Source organism: Pseudochaenichthys georgianus, chromosome 17 (assembly GCF_902827115.2).
Source record: "Pseudochaenichthys georgianus chromosome 17, fPseGeo1.2, whole genome shotgun sequence".
Taxonomy (NCBI): Eukaryota; Metazoa; Chordata; class Actinopteri; order Perciformes; family Channichthyidae; genus Pseudochaenichthys; species Pseudochaenichthys georgianus.
The window spans coordinates 31,929,524-31,952,134 of NC_047519.1; the positions used below are offsets into that span (position 1 = coordinate 31,929,524).

General features: G+C 40.5%; 1 protein-coding gene across 1 annotated transcript; it reads left to right on the forward strand.

The window, feature by feature from the left end:
• Positions 1 to 1,313: 1,313 nt before the first annotated feature.
• On the forward strand, positions 1,314 to 21,531 carry mfsd14a2 (major facilitator superfamily domain containing 14A2). Its single transcript, XM_034103584.1, has 12 exons — positions 1,314 to 1,569; positions 4,153 to 4,248; positions 7,613 to 7,675; positions 11,691 to 11,818; positions 11,952 to 12,066; positions 12,731 to 12,949; positions 13,646 to 13,759; positions 14,930 to 15,001; positions 15,500 to 15,612; positions 16,968 to 17,065; positions 17,331 to 17,488; positions 18,274 to 21,531. The coding sequence occupies exons 1-12, from the start codon at positions 1,486 to 1,488 to the stop codon at positions 18,484 to 18,486; spliced, it is 1,473 nt and encodes a 490-aa protein (XP_033959475.1). The 5' UTR covers positions 1,314 to 1,485; the 3' UTR covers positions 18,487 to 21,531.
• The last annotated feature ends 1,080 nt before the right edge of the window (positions 21,532 to 22,611 follow it).

The window sequence follows — 22,611 nt, forward strand, 5'->3', positions numbered from 1 at the left end:
CAGTCAGCTCAAATTCAATCACCACATCGATCACATCACCACGACCACCTTTTTCCACCTCAAAAACATTGCCCGTCTCCGCCCATCACTCTCCTCCTCTGCTGCTGAAACCCTGATTCATGCATTCATCACATCACGACTCGACTACTGCAATAGCATCCTCTACGCTCGGCATGCATACCATCCAACCTCCTCAATAAACTCCAACATATCCAGAACTCTGCTGCCCGCCTCCTCACCCGCTCCCGAGACCACATCACTCCCGTCCTCCAGAACCTCCACTGGCTCCCCGTCCGTCAAAGAATCAACTTCAAAGTCCTCCTGATTACTCACAAGGCCCTCAACAATCAGGCCCCCCCCTACCTCACAGACCTGCTGCACCACCACGCCCCTTCCCGCTGCCTCCGCTCATCAGAAGCCAACCTCCTATCCATCCCCACCCGCATCAATCACCGGACCTGGGGGGACAGAGCCTTCTCCGTCGCTGCCCCCTCCCTCTGGAACTCACTCCCACAACCCATCAGAGACTGCACTGACCTCACCACCTTCAAAAAACTTACAAAAACTTACAAAAACTCACCTCTTCAATCTGGCTTTTAATGTGTGATTGTTTTTGTATTATTTGACTTTAACTTTAACTATATATTTATTTGTTGTTCCTTTATTTTATTTTATCTTCACTATATCTGTAAAGCGTCTTTGAGCACCTGTAAAAGCGCTAACAAATTAAATCTATTATTATTATTATATTGCATATTGTAAAAAAGTACATGAAATGTTTACCATTTTAATAAGTGTTACAGGTGAGGAAAGTTTTTCATTGTGTCAATGAGATCATGATAAAAAAAATGACACCTATTGTAGACCCTTCTCGGCCAAATTTAGATTTCTAGCAGAACCGGCTGCTCTTGATAAATGTTTCTAGACCTGAATGTCGTTTAAATATAGGGGCTTTGTGATAATAATAAAATCCCTAGGTTGACGCTGGTGGTAAGGTAAGTAACATACAAGTATATTTATGAATGTCTTTCTATGTCTTAACAAAGACTTAAAGACACATTTGAAAATGAGTGTAAGAAAGGAGAAACTGAAGGATGTGGATGTAGCTGAACATCTTGTACACTTTCCTTATAAACACAACAACTCATAAGGGAGTTCCTCTTTCTACACAGAACGATGGTGTGGCGTTCACCAATCACCATTTGAGGATCAATAGCACAAACGTCGTTCTCAACCAATCAGACGAACTGGTTGAACTGGTCGTTTATCAGACAGCTAATCGCTGAGCGGTGTTGCCCTGGAAGGGCGGGTCAACATTTAGTACAGGAAGAGAGGTGGAGGAATCATCAGTTAGCTCACTGCTAGCTGTCTCCTGGAGCCAACCGCCGATGTGTTATGAGCTTTGTAGCCGAAATCAGTATATTATTTTAGTTTCGATAGTTGCAACGATGACACTCTGACACCAAGAATGGACATAAGTTAACAATGACGGGGGAGAAAAAGAAGAAAAAGCGGGTGAACCGCAGCATTCTTCTTGCAAAGAAAATTATAATAAAAGATGGAGGAAGTGTGAGTTAAATATTTATTTATCTTCGTTGAACCAGTTTGCCACGGAGCTAATCTTACTATTGTCCTCTGAATAAGTTAGTAGCCCATGTTATATCAAGAAAAACAGTGGTGCGGCTTTTGTTTAAGGCTTTGTGTCTTTGGTGGTTTGTCCCAGCGGATAATGTTAACCGTTAGCTGGGTCCGCCTAGCTAACGCAGCTAGCTGTGTGCTACCATTGGCTAATGTAAGCGGCCTTCGTTTACACGTCAGCTCAGGTAACGCAGGCTAGCTCATATCAACGTTAGCTGTTTTTCTTGAGGTTTTCACAGTAATTCTGCTGCCCAAAGTATATTTGATACCTTACTTTAAACTATCTATTTAATGCTTAACGGTTTCTCTCGTTTGTTCAAATATTGTGGAATTTATGCGTGACAGTGCATCACTAAACTGGGGCTAGGTTAAAATTAGCTCACTAGCATATGTGTATATTATATGGGGTGTTTTTGTCCTGTTGTAAACAACGGTTAATTAAATAAAGTGTTTAAAATACTTAATGTATTACCTAGCAAATGGTTTAAGAAACAAAGTAAGCTAACTTGTTGGATATCTTTTAGGTTTGTTCGTTTACGAAGGCGAGATAGGGTTGGTAGTGTTTGTTTAAAAACAAGCAAACATACCGTTTAAGTCAACATACCAGGGGAGAAAATGTACTAATTGCCACTGTATTAACAGCTGTGTTACGCAACTAAGCTTATAACCCATATAGGTTTAGAATCGGGTGCCAATGATCTTTAAACATCATTTAAAGATTTTTGTCTATGGCACATTTATACCCTATTGTCTGGGTTATTGACACCTGTGTTCAAGGTCGGATGAAGTCCTACTATAGTGACCTGTGATAAGATGCCCTTACCTGGAAGCATCAAACCTCTTTAATAGACATACCAAAATAAAAGCAATTTAGGATCAATGAACCAATACTAGGTGGTGGAAGTGATGATTGTCCCAAATGAGACAGTTGGCAAAGAAAAGTGAGTATGGTAGAATTGTTATAAAGAAAACAGTGAGGCATCAGTGCTGGTTATGTAATCAGATGAAAACCTGTGCCAAACAAGCTGGGTGTCCAAATGAAGACACACAGACTTGTAATACTAATTAAGAGAACAAAAACGGTTGTTTTTCCCTTTTTGTAATGGGCCTGTATTCATGATGACAACCTTCTGTTTGAACACCTGACATGATGTGGCGCTGTTCCAATTAGGTCTTCAGTTTAAATTCCAGTTATTTCTTTACTCCTGCAGCAAGGTCTGCCCACTCAGCCGTTAATATTTCACTTTCAGGAACCAATCTAATATGGCTTAGTTGCCTTGGTGTCAATAGCAAAATGTGATCTCTAAAGAATCTGCAGCTGGCTGGGATTTCAGTTGCAACATCTATATAATACAACAGTTTCAGGTTAGCAAGTGTTGTTAAACAAAAGGCCGGGGTTCTTTCTGATTTACTGCTTGTCAATCAGTCAAACTCTGTAGGCGTTTATTTCTGGATGCTTTCACTCTCCCCACATAGGGAAATGGCAAACCACATGAACGAGTAAACTAGCAACTCGAGTCTTTGTAAAGTTGGACCTGGCTTACTTTGACTGTACCAAAATGATCACACCTCACTTTGTTTCCTGCCAAAGATCCTGCTTCCACGCTCACTTTTCATCGCACTTTGTCTTCACCTCACAGACTTGTATAGATTTTACTGTGCCGCGATGAAGTGTCTACTTCACTAATCACTAGGTATTGCATTTGAATGAAAGTTAAAAGAATGTGTTTTTGCTCATTAAATAGATATGTTATAGGAGTTACCCTGTAAACAATAGCACATAATAGTTTACTTGTTGTATTAAATACTTGACTTCGTACCTGTGACATTTTCATTGAATGCTGAAGGGTTAAACATTTATTTGAATGAATATTGTTGTTTGCCAGTAAATATGCTATTCAATCTGATGCCACTTTAACCTATATATATTTAATCTTCTCTTGCTACACAGGCAATGCATATTCTTGTACTCAATACAATTCAATTGTCATCATAGTCGCAATTATAGTAAGGCAATTTATCTAAAATTGCACGTCATGTAAATGGTTGAGCCCAATGTCTTACATTAATTTAGTTTACAGTATGTATGACTTGATTAATTGAGCCACAGTGATCGAATGCTTTTGAATTAATCTTGCCATGAAATAGTTAAATGAAGAAAATTAAGATTTTTATTTAAATTGACAAACAAAACAACTCTCTGTAATTGTGATGTGATGGCTTCGTTAAGTTAAGATTCAGCAGTTTATTGACTAAGTCAAAAGTTCCCCTGTGTACACTTCCTCCAGTTTCTGAGTGAAAAAATATTTCTCATAATCGTACTCACTATTTCCTAACTGTGGGCGCTCCTACAGATCGGCTGATGCAGAGTATTGTGTCATCAGATGGATGTTGCTTTAAAATGGATTCCAGTTTGATATGTTAATGTGTAGGCAATTTGACGCTTGTAAAAATGTTTGTTGCTTCTCAGCTAATGATCTTTCTAATTGTATGCGCCTCTCTGTCTCCATCCAGCCTCAGGGAATCGGTGAGCCGAGTGTTTACCATGCTGTGGTGGTCATCTTCCTGGAGTTTTTTGCATGGGGTCTTCTTACCACCCCAATGCTCACGGTAAGCCTGGACACAATGCACTTTAACATAGAGGCGCTGTTATGTAAACTGACATAACTTTCAGTCATAAATGTGATACGCCTACACCTCTCCTCTCTGGAAGCGTAGCCAGAGAGTTTTCCATTGACTGGAATCGCACCAGGCCCATCAGTGTCTATGAATGATTGAACTTCTAATCCAATGAGCCTTGTGTGACGCAGTTTTTTTTTTTTTGCGTGTGTGTTAGCAGATGTTTTGTCAAGCGCTAATGGACTGAGAAATATGAAACGGGCATCAAACAGTTGTGTTGTCTGTCTGAGCACCAGTTCTTTGTTGAAAAGGCTTATCAGGGGGTCACTGGTTTGTGTTGTCAGGCCACAGCAGTGATACCGACGAGCAAACCACGCCACGCACTCACTGTGCTCTGCGAGTGGTGGGGTGTACGTATTTGCTACAGGCAACTCAAACAGCATTATTTAAATTACTTGTATTCTTAAATGTCACCTGTCTTTCTGAAAAATGTTGGCACCAAAAGATCAACCAATTTTGGAAAAACAAGGATTATTATTTCCTTAAAAACTGATCTTAATTGTAAGCTAAGAGCTAAGGTGACTGATAGTGACCACATGCTTTATTTCACACTAGCAGGGGATCGTGTATTAATAGTTTTTCTATTTCAGGCACCACATTTTTTCATTTTTCACCCAAGCTCGATATTTATTAAATCCTGTCAAGGGTTTCTTAGCCTAAATATTTGTTTTCTACCAAAATAAATTACCTTTGTTTGAAACTAGTATCCCAAACAAATGGTGGGCAGACGTCTGTTTGCCAGATGATGTTAACCAGACAGGCTTTTGCAGTGCAGACTCTTGTTTGAAGAGGTGGTTGTATGTGTAACTGTTTAACTGTTTAACTGCATTAATCACTGGGGGTTTGTTGCCCTCAAGATCCCTGGGCGGAGGGAGGATTTGCATTTTGGACTAATCAGAGGGTGCCTGAAGATGAGAGGGTCTGCTTCACTGCTCCCAATGAGTGCACTGCTTCATTAGTATCCATCAGCAACAGCCGTCACTGAGCCTTCTCAGCCAGTGTGTGTTGGGTAGCTGACTCCCAGAGGAACAGAGGAGATTCTTAGCCATGCCACAAGCTTCCCCTTTTTATTCCTACATAATAACCAGAACCTGTTATTCAGTCGAGCTCCACATGTTCTCATTTAAACCGAGGCTCCATGTTCCCACAGCAGTGTCAATGACACTTGTGCTCTATGCTTGCTGCACACAGACATATGGACTTTGAACTGAACAACATATCAATGATTTTTTACCATCTAAACACGTCTTTCTCTTCTGTCTTCAAACTAAGATACAGTATTGGAGGAACAGTTTCTGGTTTATTTTTTCCTGAAATACTTGAGGATTATTTTTATTTGCTGGAAAGCACAGTAAACCAAGCATGCTCAAAAATATAACCGTTCTCCATTTTTCAACTTTGCAAGTGAAGCAATTACTTAAGTTCTTGTAATGCATGACTTTAATCTCGGTAAATCTGAGTTGTTTTTTTTCTCAGAATATGACCTCCCTCCCCAACTCCATACTTACATTTTTTGGAGAATATTAAAAACATTTTTGAACAATTCAGACAAAAGGATTGTGCAGACTTGAAAAGGTATTTACTCTCGGAGTACCTCACACAGAGCAGTTTCTCAGCATGACAGTTTGTCATCTAGACACCAACAAGTCAAATGTTCTAAGATGATCTGATACCATGAGAACAAAGAGGAAGGTTATTTTGCACACCATTTTTATTAACCATATTACTCAGCTCCTCAGTTTATGGCCTGACTGTCCTTTATATCAAGATGAATACGCTCTGTAGTGTCCGTGGCCACGCTTGGACTGTCGTACGTACTAAAAGTATTAATGTTCTTCTCAGAGGGAACAACAGTTTGAAACGGGTGAAACCACTGAATTATGGTCCTTTCTGAACTGCATTGCTGCATGTACCCTTTCACCCCTGGGTGCAATTAGTATAGTGTGAGTTTAGTTTTTTGTATAAGTGTAAATTGCTTTGCACAGGATGTTTCACAGGTATTGAGCATACCAACCGAAGACAGAAAATAATATGCATAATCAAAATGAAAATGTCTCTTTTGGATTTAAATTCACTTGGTGGGGCCTGGTATATATTATTTTATAGTTTTAAGGGCTTTTTATATAAAGAAAAAAAAAGAGAATGTATTAAGTATTCAGCAAATACACAATTGTTTTATATGCTTTGAACAGTTAAAGTTTATCTGCATGTCAGCGTTTGTTTTGCTTATTATATGGTTTCCCAATTAATAAATAAAAAGGTTTTATTTGATGACCAACGTAACCAGTTTAAGCATTCTTTATATGTGGGTCATGTCTAGGGTTGGGAATCGAAACTCGGTTCCAGGTGAGAACCGATAAGAAAATGCCGGGTACCCATACAAAATACACTTTCGGTTCTGCTTAACGGTTCCTAAGCGCGGTAGACCCTGTATTCCAGCGGGTCCGTCTGCACCACGGTGACCCGGTGGAATACAGGACGGACCTGGAGAATCACAGAACGGCCGGTCGTCAGCGGGCCGTTGACGACCGGCTCGGTACGCTGACGGCTGGCACCGCCCTTCATTTTTTTAAACGGCATCATGTAAGTTGCGCTGACAGGCGACAGAGGTCCACAATTGCACCACAGCGAGGCTCCCCCTGCCCTCCCGTAGACAGTTCACAAGCTCAGTCACTTCATAACACCAAAGATGGGTCGCGGTAAACGCTCTAAAGTGAGGCTCCACTACACTGAAAAAGAAAAAGACTCGGCACAGTGTAATGCCTGTTAATAGCTTGCCACAGGCATAGCTCAGTTAAAATAAAGCACAGCTATTGTGCAACACATTTGTATTGCATGTATATTTTTTATTTGTAACAATTTCAGTTAAAGCTTAAAAGAATAAAGATATTTTTGTTATCTAAACGTTTGACCTCTTGCTTTTACAATTTTGGAATCGAAATGGGGAATCGATAAGAACCGGAATCGGAATCGATACATTTCAAACGATACCCATCCCTAGTCATGTCCCCGTGGAACGTTTCAGAAAACACATCAAATATACAATATGTATGTTCCATCTAGGCCTGTATAATGTAAAATATGTTTCCTTTACTTTAACAGTTTTTGTTGCAGTGTCTACTTTAATGCCATCGGCCTCAATGAGTGAATTAATGGTCCATCGCTTTTGTTCGATTTTCACACTTTTTATGCTTACTAGTTAACTCTACCACGTACAAAATCCCTTGTTTGAAATGTGATGCAGACTGTTTGCATAAATTGGTTTCATGTTGCGTTATCTGTGTTTGGTTTTCAGGTATTACACCAGACATTCCCACAACACACATTCCTGATGAATGGGCTCATCCATGGTGTCAAGGTAAGACAACAGCTCACACAAACACAATATTCTGTGTTGACAAATCAAGATGCAAATATGCAAAAACAGATTCTTGTGTGCATGTTGGCAACTTATTACTACTATTACAACATCCTAATACCAAGCTGTATCCTTGTGCTATGACTACATTTGTGTTCACTGTGGGGTTTTTCAGTGATTGTCTAAAACAACAACATAATTAATAGCATCATTTCAGTTTTTACTACTGCTCTTGCTGTAAACTAACATTCTTCTTCAGCGTGTTGATCTTGCTTTTATTTGCCCTTGGATGATTAGCTGAGCGTGTGTGCTCTTGATCAGCGACGCCCTGCTCAACAGAAAATGCAGTTACATGTTAATACCTGCGAGCTATCCAGTAACAGCAGCCGCTCCCCAGCTGGAGACTGAGCAGCAAACGAGAGCACACGCAGCGAAGGGCCTCGAGTGCACCTTAATGATCTTAGGGAAAGTGTGTCCAAACATAGTTGGAGAGTACACACTTGTAATTATTTCTGGGCTTTTTTCTTGTGATCACATGGATGAAATAAAGAAATTCTCTGAGGAAGAAATACCGTGAACAAGCAGAATTAAGAGGACAAATATATTAGTGACCAAAACATAACTATAATGGCAATCTGTTGTCCATAGATTTCTTATTGCAGACTACTAACTACAATTTCTTGGTGACACAAGACATCAAAGTCCACATAAAAGGCTCTTTATTTGTCCAACAACAGACACTGGTAGCTTAAATGTCAGTAAAGGACAAACTGCAGCTAGAGTTTGACATAATAATAATAATTCCTTACATTTATTATAGCGCTTTTCCAGTGCTCAAAGCGCTTTACAGATACACACATTACACATATTTTATACATGCAATGGTCTATGTGGACAATACCCACAGGAGCAAGTTCAGGTGAACGGCTTTACAGACGCAGCAGCGGCGGGGTTCACCCCTTGATCTGATGATCATTGCACAGCGCACTGCGCCACACCGTCCATCTTCACGCCTCGAGGTCATCGAGGCGCTCATCTAGTTTGTGACAGTAGTTGTAGCATTTTGTAAACTTTAATTACCACTGTTGCCCCCCCGTGTGTGTGTGTGTGTGTGTGTGTGTGTGTGTGTGTGTGTGTGTGTGTGTGTGTGTGTGTGTGTGTGTGTGTGTGTGTGTGTGTGTGTGTGTGTGTGTGTGTGTGTGTGTGTGTGTGTGTGTGTGTGTGTGTGTGTGTGTGTGTGTGTGTGTGTGTGTGTGTGTGTGTGTGTGTGTGTGTGTGTGTGTGTGTGTGTGTGTGTGTGTGTACAAAATGCTACAACTCCTGTCACAAACTAGATTAATGTGAAGTATTGTGTTAAAGGAGATGAAAGCGTAATTAAGGAGCAATATTGAGTGACTTTGATGGTTATTGGACTCAGGATTAATTCATTTGGATTCCCGCTGTATGAAGAAATGTAAAGGACAGCGCGGAAATGGAAACAATTCACAAAGGGATTAAACTGTTTAAAACACATGCTCAAAGTAAGCCGGATTTTGCCGATGTGTTTATGTGGATTCAAAAGTCGTAAATAATCTACAAAATGGAGGAGACCGATCTGATCGGAGCAACTGTGACAAATAATCCAACTGAAACCGGCATGGACAATGACTATGTTTTGAAAATGCGCTTATCCAGACAAGCCTGGTTTGGACACTTTACGGGCAGAAGAAACATTTCTCTTAAAGGAATGGTCCACTCATTAGATAATTAATCAAAACTTCAGTATTTAGTGAAAAGTTATGTTTAAACCATACCCTGAAGAAATCAGCGATATTCCCCGGTAAATAATGATTTTATAGCTCTTTTTTATCAAGACCTGTATATTCCGTCTGGCCGCCGCCATGTTTGCCATTTTCAGTAGTCACGTGATGGTCGTGACGTCATCCATGCGTTCACTTTGTCAACACACGGAAACATGGTGGAGTATTTCAGTTCGGACTCGTCAGCAGAGGAACAAGTTTTGACCAATGTGAAGAGATTGGATGGGGGAATTCAGCCATACATATCAGTATGACAATACGACACCCTCTGTCCTAAGACCCTCACATCGTACAAGGAAAAACTTCCGAAGAAAACCCACAGGGAACATGGGAGAAACCTCAGGGAGAGCAACAGAGGAGGGATCCCTCTCCCAGGACGGACAGACGTGCAATAGATGCCGTGTGTAAATTGAAAAGATAATACATTTGCAACATAGGTAGTCCAAATGTTTGGAAATGCATGTGTGTATAATGGGAAGATGATATAAGATACTATATGTATGCATGTAGTACCACCCTTGCTAGCGATTCCCTCTCTAGTTTAGCATACTCAGCTTCGTTGTCCCTGGCCATAGAATCACGATTTTATGGGGCCGGAAAAACTGGGGGGAAATACACACTAGCCGGTACTACGCTATATGGAAAGGCCACCAAAAACTGTCCTGGCCTGGACGCTAAAACGGGGCTAGCCGCTGCAATGGAAATGCGCTATAACATACGTTATTCTTACTCCGAGCACTACTTCTGCTCCTCCGTCGCTTCACACTTGCAGAGGGCGATTTCTCTACTGGCCGAACTGGTGTCCTGGTCGGTGATGACACCAGAAAGACCGATGGTACTGCATCTCCATTGAGTAATGGTTGTTCTTTAAATCCCATGTTATGTTTGATCATACTCTCAGAGTAGTCGTCCGGAAATGTGAAATGTTCGCTGCATACATGAGCCTGTGAATCTCTCGGTTCGGGCCGGCCACATTTCGCTAGCCACTGCCTCCGAATGTACTTCTTATGCTTACCTTTTGGCAACAGATGGAACCGAGCATTCCGTGGATTGTTCCTATCCGAATTATGGCAATATTTTGCGATACAGTGAGGCATATTTGAAGAGAGAAACTACAGTAAATAACATGGAGATCAACGTGTCTTCGAAAACCAAATGCATGGATTACGTCACGTCCGGGAAATGGCGGCGCCCACAGTGTTGATGTTATTTCGGTATATAATCAGTTTAAAATCACTGATAATGTCATCGGATTAAAAAAAAAAAAAGAGAGAGAGACTGGCAGAGACTGGTCTGTTTTATCGGATGATAATTTTTTTTAAATGAGTGTCATGAGCATACCATTCATTTTTAAAGAAAGAATTATACATTTATGCCTTTTAATAGCTACTAGCTTGAATTGTTATTCAAATTAATCAATTATTTTTTATATTTTATTGTAATGTAGAGACAAGGCTTTTAGTGACAATCATGTATTGCTTTACAATTATATGAAAAAAAAAAAAGTCTAAATATGATATTTGGCCTCAAATCATCTGAGGCCTGGCGCCCCCCCTGCGATCTTTGGGGCCCCCCAAGGGGGGTGCGCCCCCCAGGTTGGGAACCAGGGCTCGACATTAAGGACTGTCCGATGGCCCGGGGCCACCTAGTATTTAGCTCGGGCAATGGAGCCTCACCTGCTGGTTGCCCGATCGGGCAATCTATTATGCCAGTATCATGCAGCTCGCGGATCCAGTAATGAGTGACCCGACAGTAAAACTAAACATATCTATAACTCGTTTAGGTAGTTTGAGAGGTAATTAAAATAGCTACCTGTGATATTCTAACCTGAAGTGTGTGTTTTGTTCCGCTCACCGCTGCAGGTGAATATGCAGAGCTGCGTGTCGACTCGTCAGCAGCAGCTGATCTCTCTCTCCCGTCAGATTAGACTTCACTCGCGTTTATGTCCATATCGATCAGATCCAGCTAGTTCTAGCTAATGATAGGACTACCCACAGGGCCATCTCCCAAAATGTCATGCACTGGGAACCACTGATCTAGATTATAGATATGTTTTGTACATTGCGCTGAATATGTTCATGAACTGGAATCAGCGTCCCTGTTAGTCTACAAGTGGTAGCTTTACTCAAGTTATCCATTAACAGCACTTTTCTGATACATTTACCTCCCTCTCTCCCCCATGTCCTCCCCCATCCTCTCCTCTCCATCCTCTGCAGGGTCTATTATCATTTCTGAGTGCTCCACTGATCGGAGCGTTATCAGACGTATGGGGACGCAAATCCTTCTTGCTGCTAACGGTCTTCTTCACGTGTGCACCCATTCCACTGATGAAGATCAGCCCATGGTGAGTGCAAAACGCAGACCACTCCAACAGTGAATACATTAAAGCTCCAAAGATTATTCATTAACTATAAGGTTGCATTTTATCATTTGTGTTTGTTTCTGTGTTGATAATCGAATCTCCTTTCCTCTTTCAGGTGGTACTTTGCAGTCATCTCCATGTCCGGCGTGTTCGCCGTCACCTTCTCTGTGATCTTTGCCTACGTGGCCGATATCACGCAGGAGCATGAGAGGAGCACAGCATACGGTTTGGTGAGGAGAACAAAATAGGGTCCTGTTCAAATCGTTATATAAAGTAGTATTTATAACTATGACTGTACCTCAAGATTGCTGAAGACAAAAATAGTTATTTTGATTAGGCCCTTAATCTCATAAATTATTACTGGATGTTATTCAACAAACCTTTCCATGAACTGAGAAATCAAGATTTGAATGACTTTACCTAAAGCTTAAAATGATTATGAAATGGATATAATTGAGTAATATGCAGCTGAATAACAACGCTAGATGACGGATGGGGTAAAGTATGTCACCCTAACAGCAGCTATGCATACTTTAGACCGGCGAGTGAAGGAACGTTAAGAAGCTAAAAACAATTGACAACGCTCTCTAGAATTCTACATTCCTGCATATAAATACTTATCGAGCACCACATTGTTGGGTCTGTGTGAACATACTTCATCATACTGGTGAGGAAAACCATGCTTTGACTGGGCACAGCCATCATACTTATAACACAGATGAAAACCATCCAAATCGACGTAAACATCTCAGCAATGATTAGGAGGCAGTTATCATTACAGAATCATGCCGTGTCTGTTTTGAGTCCTTAAGCCAAGAGTCATCAAAGACAAACAGCTTGACAAGACGGATCCATCACTTCCTGTTTGTCTCACCGTGAGCTCCCCCCCTCCAGGTTTCGGCTACCTTTGCAGCCTCCCTGGTCACCAGCCCGGCCATCGGAGCCTACCTGTCCGTTAAATACGGCGACACCTTGGTGGTGATCCTGGCCACGGCCATCGCTCTGCTCGATATCTGCTTCATCCTGGTGGCCGTGCCGGAGTCTCTGCCGGAGAAGATGAGGCCAGCATCGTGGGGGGCACCCATCTCCTGGGAGCAGGCAGACCCCTTCGCTGTGAGTACAGATACATGGCCCAGTGTAACACATGGGTTAATCAAAAATAAAGGACCAGCAGTTCATTGCAGTTTGTTTTATCAGCTCCAAGTATTTATTGGAATAAAATGGGATAATAATGTGGTTAATTTATTCAATGGAAGCTTACTTACATCATTAATATTATAAGTAGCAAATCATGCTGGGAACAAACATCGCCCACAGAAACACAATTATTTTAATCAGAAAAAAAGAAAAAAAACAATTCTTTTATTCAATAATTCATTCCTGCATAGCAACACAATGATGCATAACCAGATTGCTTTTTGTAATGAATACATTTGAATAATGGACTAATGCTGTAGCTTTAGGGATGAGGTGTTACTTTATAATGTGGGTTTGTTGTTGCCTAAATGTATATTTTGTTAAAGAAAATCTGATTAAGGGGCTTCTGGATTATACATGTGTTATACAGGAAAGAGTTGAAATGAAAGGTATCCATGGGGTGTTCAGTTTCTCTTTTTAAAATAGGAGTTTGACAGAATATGAAACCCATGTTGATTGCTTTGATAGTTCTACCTGTGATACTGGCCATTCAAATATATGTTTTAATCCAATGGAAGTGCTTGGGGACAGATTCCACAGTCCTTGTTCTGTGCACTAACATTGCTCATGTTTCCAATGAAGCCTAATCCTCCGTGCTGTTCTCTTGCTCAGTCTCTGCGTAAGGTGGGCCAGGACCCCACAGTGCTCCTCATCTGTATCACAGTGTTTCTCTCCTACCTCCCTGAGGCCGGCCAGTACTCCAGCTTCTTCCTCTATCTCAGACAGGTAACACACTGCTCTCCCTGCTTACCTTTTTTGTACAAAAAGACTGATTATACACATGTAATATCGCCTAATCATCCCAAATGTGACCTAAAAGCGTCATTTAAAGATTTAGCTTCAACTTGTTTTCATGTCAACACCAACAGCTCTTTACTTTATGGTACCGGACAGATTAACTATATTATAAAATGAATTACATAATGATTGTGGTGATATTCAGAAATAAAAAAACTGCTTTCTCAGCTCAAGTTGGGTTTCCATACGGAGGACATTGCAATGTGGTATTGTCCACAGTAGATGACCATTACATGTATGATCTGTATGTGTAATGTGTATTTGTAAAGCGCTTTGAGAGTCTTTGATAAAGCGCTATAATAAATATAAGGATTATTATTATTATTATTTTATGCAGCAGCATCCTACTTTATCCATTATTTTTTCTAATAAAAGACTTAAATTGCTACTGGAAAGCTCGTCGAAGTATAACTGAGGTGGGGGGGATTGTCCAACACACACTTTTGCTAACATCACTTTAAGATTGGATCAGCAGATCTGCTGAGCAGCCAGTTTCAGCGTGTATAAGTAGAGCACATTTACAAGGTCTCTCAGCAAAATGCAACCGCAGGAAATCCATTTTAAAACCACAACGAGCCAAAAAACGGAGAGTATCATCTGGAAGCAGCAGGCGGTTTCTAGACAAACTGATTTAATGTTCTTTCGCAATCTGCTGAAGAGAGGATTGTTTAGGTTGTGTAAACCGTGTCAGGAGAACCAGTCGGGGGAGTCTGAAGCGCATTCTCTGCTGCGACCATCCTTCAAGAGAACTAGTTCTGAAGGATTGCTGTTAGCATTTCTCTCTACGCCTTCCTGTTCCTGTTATGCCATTTATCATATATCTCTCCACATGCATTGCAATGAATTATACATACTATTAAAGTGGATAAAGAGCATCATGGTTGACCTAAATCCAAGGGAAGGAAAAAGCCAAGCACCGTTGTTGTTCCAAGACACAATAGTCAACATCTCGTGTTTACATAAGGCCAAATACAAATACTTTTTGTCCATTGTTTTGTGAGAAATAGGTTTAGTTTTAGTGTTTGAGATACTTGCTCGTCTCTGCATGCTTGTCCTTTCACGTCCTAACTTGTGTTATCTGAATGCTCTCACCCTCAGGTCATAAGCTTCACACCAGAGACAGTCGCTGCCTTTATCGCTGTCGTGGGGATCCTCTCAATAATAGCCCAGGTACGACAAAATACACTTCTGCTGTAGGATTACATGTGATATTGAGGAGCCATACTCATGTTCTGAGTTTTAGTATTGTTATTATTGTGTTTTTTGTCTATAACGCGGCAGAAAAGGGTAAAAGATTTCAGAATTCACAAAATCCCAGAACCCAAGTTGCCAATTTGAAGTCTAAAATAAGAACTTCCATTCAAAGGAGAAATAACAAAAAAGGATAAAGCTGTGGGAAGAGCAGCAGATGACGGGCATACATGTGATGGATGTGTGTACACAGTAGACGGTCTTCATTTGTCTTACTTTGTCTAAAAGAACTCGTTTTTCAGTGTGCCATTACAGAAGACAAAGGTGGTAAAGCATTTCATTTTAACGTTGTTTCAGATCATCTTTCTGTCCATATAAGATTCAATAGTGATTACAAAACATATTGAAAAGGTTTTGATAAATGACTCAATGCCTCTTTGAGGTTTCTTGTATGACCTTTGTTCTGTGTTTCCTCAGACGGTGGTGTTGGGGGTCCTGATGCGCTCCATCGGGAACAAGAACACCATCCTGCTGGGCCTGGGCTTCCAGATCCTCCAGCTGGCGTGGTACGGCTTCGGCTCTCAGCCCTGGTCAGTAAACACACACACACACACACCTTTCCACTATTTTTATTTATATTTACAAGTCGAAGATCCAATATTCTAAAAACAACACAAATATGGTTTTCAATTCCACTTATTGATTCCCAAAAGTGAAGTTGAGCTCAGGTTTCAAATGAGTTGGCAAGGTTTACAAAAGTGAGTACTGATGTAAGAAATAAAATGTAATCAGTCAGTGAATATAATTCAAGGAAGGAAGGAAGGAAGGAAGTTTGGCTGACGTGACTAACATTTCCTGCGACATTGTGCAATACTGCAGTCATAGTCATAAGGCCTTCTTTTCTGCCTTTTTTTGTTGATTTGTGTTGCTGTAAAGAGAGATTCCTTAAAAGAGTACGGTCTGATATAAAACTGAAATGGAAACCATTCAAATCTAGATGTCAATGGTTTTGCGTTTAAAATGTGTTGTTGTTGTAATACCGTGACAAACCACCAGAGGGAAGCATAGCCTCAATCCACAGCACTGTAACCAGATACTGGTGATAGTTTATTCTGATAGTGTAGTGTTGTAACTCGAAACCTTTAGTTTGACTATTGCGTAATTCTTTTTTTTACATGTGCACAGGCCTTACAACCTTACAGTTTGAGATGAATCACCTGTCAAACATGCCTTTTGTATGGCAACATAAATAGTAGTAACACTAATCCTTCTGTGTTCATTCACTTGTAACTTGGAGAAAGTGTGGTTTATATAAAAAAAAAAATCCCCCACCCACACACACAGGCCGCACTATCAGTTTCACTTCTCTTGTAGTGAGATCATATGAACTGCGTCAGTTTCTCTTGTTGTTTTGGCCGAGAAGTCGGAGTGACCCACAATGTGTATTGATCCTGAAGGAAAACATTCTCTCCGCCGCTCTGCTTTGGTCAATACCCAGGAAATTAGGTTGATTAAAGGTCAAGCTGTTCCCTGTTCACACAAATATACACAATCTCCTCTGTCTAGTGTCTATGTTTGGGATTATCATTCGAATTTCTTGAATTTTAAAGCAGTCAAGTTTATGATGGAAATACAAAACATTGTCACGGTTTTAGTTTTTCGTGACAATGACATTTTGGAATATGTCACCTCGGTCCCTGTTTACTTAGTGTATGTCCCCGCTGTGGGACAAATAAAGGGTTTCTGATTTAATAATAGCAGTTTTGTTAAATTGAAGTAAATATTTGACAATTTATTCAGATACGTTTTTTTACACATACGGTTTTAACCAAAATCTGTGGACCAACCGTTCATCCACCTTTAAAGAACATGTACAAATCAAATTCTTGAAAGGTTGAATAGAGCTTTGTTTGTATCCTTAACAAATGTGTGTTGTTGGCTGTAGGATGATGTGGGCTGCTGGAGCAGTGGCAGCCATGTCGAGCATCACCTTCCCCGCCATCAGCGCCATCGTGTCCCGCAACGCAGACCCCGACCAACAAGGTAAACTCACCTTGTCTCTATCTTGTTGTTAAACTAAGCATGTTACGTGTTATTTTTCTTTAAACAGAGTGCTATATAACCTTTCTGCTCAAGTTAAAAAGTCTTAAATAAGTTAAATGATTGAAACACAAAGTACAAAATGTGACTAATGCATTTAGGTACTTTTTTTTATAGTCACAAAGACGTATGAAGATGTTCAGTTTGGCCTCTGAAATGTAGCATCCATCATCTTGACAGCATTGTGTTCCTATCCGTCTGCCTGTAGGAGTTGTCCAGGGGATGATTACTGGAATCCGGGGCCTCTGTAACGGTTTGGGCCCCGCTCTTTACGGTTTTGTCTTCTACCTGTTCCACGTGGAGCTGACGGACCCAGACGGAACCGAGAAAGGTGGCAAACCAAACATGGCCAACCCCACTGATGAGGTAGTTGCACAATACTGTTACACAATACAAGCATATGTTGCACATATTGAAGCTGTACTTAAAGAGACAGCTGCTCAAAATAAGAAAAACGTATTTGTCTCATACCTGTAGTGCTATTATTGTTTTGGTGTGAATGTCGGAGTTATGACCTCTAGACATATCTGTCTTCTATCAAATGTGATGTTGGCATGGCACTTGTGGCACAGCTCTTTCTCGAAAACGGGAACCGGTTACTCAACAAAGTCCACAGATCTTGTTGTGAAAAATGTTATGGAAGCACCATTTTCTTTCTACAGTTATGTTATAATAAACATACATAGGCTACATACTGTATGTTAAATGGATATATCCGCCTTCTTTCATTTATCTTTCCATTCCCACAACAATATACATAAAGAAATGGCATATTTTGGACATAGTTCGAATGGTGATTAATCATGATTAATTAATGTTTAAGCTGTGATTAATCTGATTAAAAATGTTAATCGTTTGACAGCCCTAGTATCTATATTAGATTTTCGTAGTGAACTGTCCCTTTAAACAGGATGTGAAGTGACTGTTATTTTGTATATATTGATTGTTGCGTTTTTATTTAGCTCTTAATGTGTGCACATGTAAAAATGTGTCTTTGATTCTGTATATATATCTTCATATTTTTATATACATTTGTTTTTATATTCGGGATTGTGGGAAACGGTATTTCGATCTCTCCAGCTGTACACACAAATTGGAAGATTGACAATAAAGTTGACTTTGACTTTGATGATTCTCTGTCTTTCTTTCAGAGTTCCATCATCCCAGGCCCCCCCTTCCTGTTTGGTGCGTGCTCCGTGCTGCTGTCCCTGCTGGTGGCGCTGTTCATCCCGGAGCACACGGGGCCCGGTGGCAGGCCCGGGGCCTACAAGAAGCACAGCAACGGGGCCCAGAGTCACTCCCACAGCCCCCAGGGCAGCGGGGCCGAGGGCAAGGAGCCGCTGCTGGAGGACAGCAGCGTATAACCACAGCTCCGGGGGGCCGAGAGCTCCAACCAAACACCCCCACACACACACGGACTGATACACACATTTAACCACATGGACACACACTCACCTCAGGCACACATCAGACTCAAGTGCCACCAAGAGGTGTTTGTGTCCACGGCACAAAAAGTGGGCACCCCTAACTTAGCAGCCCTTTTCTTCCTTTTTTTTTAAAGCAGGGTATAGGGAAGACTCTCAAAGCGCCCCGTTATAAAGAAAGAGTGTGTTGAGGATAATTAGTTTGGGCTGCAGTGGAAAGGTGTGTGACCTGGTTGAGCTGGACTCTTATCCTTGGTTTCTATTAAAGCAGTGACAGAGAGCAAACAGCTTGCCCCCCCACCACCTTCTCCTGGTGCAAAACCAACCAGGGTGTTTTGGTCTAGAAGTGAGGCTGGGGTGAAACGTTACTAAATCCCCGTGTGATCATTCATGTTCCTCTGAAGCCAGTGAAGTGGCACCTTTGCTTGTCCAACGAGGGTTTAACAAACAGATAGTTGAGCACTTACGGTCTAATGGTTTTCCACGAGCTAACCTCTGATTGGATGCTTGTGATGCAGCTCTGTTAAAGTCTCTGAGAAGTGAACTCAGATCTTCCTCTGAATGCACAGCAGAAACCTGCGAGGGGAGTCTGTTGGAGAGCGCTGCCTAATCAAGGTCAGGATGGGTCAACCAGTTCGATATAAAAAGCTTCGTAAGACCACTCTTTGTTGCAACATCACACTTCTTACAGAGAGGCGTGTGAGAGAGAGACTACTTTATTAGCAGAAACTGTTTCTCAATGTTTACTTGCCATTCTCTAGATTAGTAGTACAGTTTGGGTTGTATATTTTCTCCGTTAGAAACTGAAGGCAAGTTTTTATTCAAGAAACAAATGTTGCCTCGAAGTGATTTAATATATATATAAATATATATATATATTAATTATGTAACCTGTATGAAGACCGAGGTCTGAGAAGGCTCTGTAATCTTTACGCTATCGCTCCCATCGGAGCCGTTACACACTTTTTATTCCTCCTGTTTTCACGCCCTCGTTAATTTGTTACCGGACATTTATCACCATCATGGTTAAGGCTTACAAAAAAACATGTTTTTTAATTTCATAAGCTTCTGGAACATTTGTAGCTAGAGAGGAGTCGCTATCAGGATACAGAGTCTTTGAATTCATATCACTAGGTTAAACAGAATATCACTCGTGCTGCTGCAGTAGATAATTCAAAGGTTACGTGTGATGTAATGAGCAATGAAACGGTTTCACAGAATCCCTGGCGTTTGATGTAATCTTCATAAGTCAACAGGCACTGCATATTTCTCAAATTGTAATTAACAGATGGTAGACATTTCAGATGTGAAGCATCTCAAGGAACTGGCTTTTAACTCGCAATTGTGTAGGCTTCCGATTCTCCACAAAAGGAGCCATTTGGTTATTGTCAGACCTGTGTGTGCACTTGAACCCGCACCACCTTTAGGGAAACAAGTTTGGAGCCAAACAAATATGTGTTGGCCCCTACAGGCAAGGAAGGTAACAGCTGCTTAGAGTTTAGCTGCAGGTGGTTTTAAGTTTTAAAATGCCCACAAAAAAACATGCTAACTATGAAAAACGATAACTATTCCATCATAAAGTGTCTCTCGAGAATCAAGTTCCAATGTATTAATTCATAAAACCATGGAGTTAACAGTGTTCACATCCTAGTAAACCAATGCAAATATAGAAACTAAATACCCATGAGTTTAAAACAACACAAAACGACATGACATGAGACAAAACGACCTTTCAAACAGAATGAAGAAAAACCCCGGGATTAGAATACGAGTTTTGATCCTACCCTCTAGTATACATTCGAATCAAGCAACCTGTGATTTTAAATCCATTCCTTGTCGATGCCTCACCCTTAAACAAGTTGTGGTCAAATCGAGCCAGTGGTTTTTGCACATCCTTTCCAGCCAATAGGTGGCTCAGGTTCAGCATGACCCTCAGAAACTGTTGCAGCTCCATGATCCAATGATTTAGTTCTGCACCTATTTTGGGGTGTTGCATCAGTGACACTGTGATCCCTTTTGTTCACAAACTGCACGAGAAAACGGGAAATGATCCTAGCAGTTCATTTATAAATGCCTCGGGTGCATTTAAATCAAAGCCTGACGTCTAACATCTATCTGAAGAGAAATGTTCGTCTTATATTTTGTGCCAAATGTTTTATTTTTCTTGGTTTGCTTTTTCATACAGTGTGTGTGTGTGTGTGTGTGTGTGTACGTGTGCTTGCTCACTTGAGTGATTTGAATATTTTCTTTTGTGTGTCTTAATTTCTTTGGCTGAAGATTTAAGTTTTAGTGCTCAAACTTCATCTTCTCATTTTTAGGAATCTTCTCAACATTTTGGTTAGATGGTTAATCTGTGTGTTCAATCTTCATTTAACAACAAGCATGTCACTGTTTCACTGTTTCATTTGATATTTTCCCAGATTGATCAGTAGATAACAAGTCACTGAATGTTTGAAGCAAGTTGTACATGTTGACCACACTATACCCTCAACATTTTGACTTGACCTGTCCTAGTTTTTATTATTTCAGAAGGGGAGTTACTAGACAGGAGGCCATCGGTGTTGATTTATTCTCTAAATATCATATAGTTTTTTATCATTTATTGGACCAACACATTGGTAAACAATTCAGATCCTACACAAATTGGTAAGATTCTGCACCAGCCCATGTGCACCCGTACATTTTCCAACTAAATGTACAAACGTCACCTGTACGTACAGCTAATGTATATATCTATCGCTCAAGGAGACGGCCGCCTCTTGGTCTATTTGGTTGTATGGTGCCATTATTATTCTATATTTCTCAATACTTATCTGCTAGCCACTCCTGTTTTTAGTACGATGTGGTTTGTGGCCTGAACCCCCCTCTCTGTGTGCCTAAAATTAGCCAAGAAATGAGTATGGCAACATAAGTAAATGGTGGTTATTATGTAAATATGGGAAACTAATGACAAACTATTTATTAAAGGTTTATTGTACAATGAAATGTTTGAGTTGCCTTTGTGAGTTTTGGGAGTTGTGTTTCATTATTGAGCCAAAGCTAATTGAGTGAGCAAGTAAACATTAAATAATTCTCATGTGTTTTGTTTAAACGTCTTAAATGTAATGGCTGCTAAATTGTATTTGATCCCATAACAAATAGTTAGTAACCCATTCAGCTTGAACTGACTCTTCATAATACCAGTTTTTTTTGTTTAAGGCTCTCACTTTTCTGGTTATTTGTTTAGTAATCCTGCCCTTCAGACTTCTATCGCGGCTCTCATGCCTCCCTCCACCAACACACTGTCTGTTATTAATGCACAGACATAAGCTTCCTTACTCGCTGAGCCTTTCTTTATTAAAGCCACATGGAGGCAGTAGTAAAGTCTGGCAGGAAACGAGGCCATCGCTCCGCTTTCCCCTGAGCAAGTGTAGTAGGTGGGCGGTTTGATCCGGATCCAATTCAGAGCCAGAATGATATCTATTTTAATGTTAAAAGCAGCTGGGGAGAGGAATGTCATTGTTTACATCTGAATATATGGAACATTCCAGCTAATCATTTGAACAACATTAGGCTTTTCTTTTACCTTTCTCTGCCTCTATGGTACAATAACGTTTAGTTACAGGTCAGCGCTCACAAGAGTTTTATATCCACAGCTTTAACTTTAAAAATATCCTTTTTCTTTTAGTGTTTCTTGCGTCATCAGTCTTGTTGAAATGTGTATTTGTAGCCTCAAGACCCTTTCACAAACATGTATCATAATCCTTTACTCTTTTATATTTGTCCTATTACTTGGATAGACTTGTTGTATCTATCAAGCACTTTTGAAATGTTGCTTTATTTAGAAACGGTTACCTCTTGATATAGGTGCCCCAATGTTTTAACTTTTAGATTTCATGGTACATTTTCAAAGACAAACATATCAAGAACGACAACAAGCACGCAATACAGTAAAAGAACAATACTGAAATAAATAAATAATTGAATAACAGATGGGGAGGAATTACAGGGTCAATTTATTTGATGCATGTGTTCCTATACAAGTGTAGACAAAGGAACACATACATGCACGTGGTCTTGTAACAG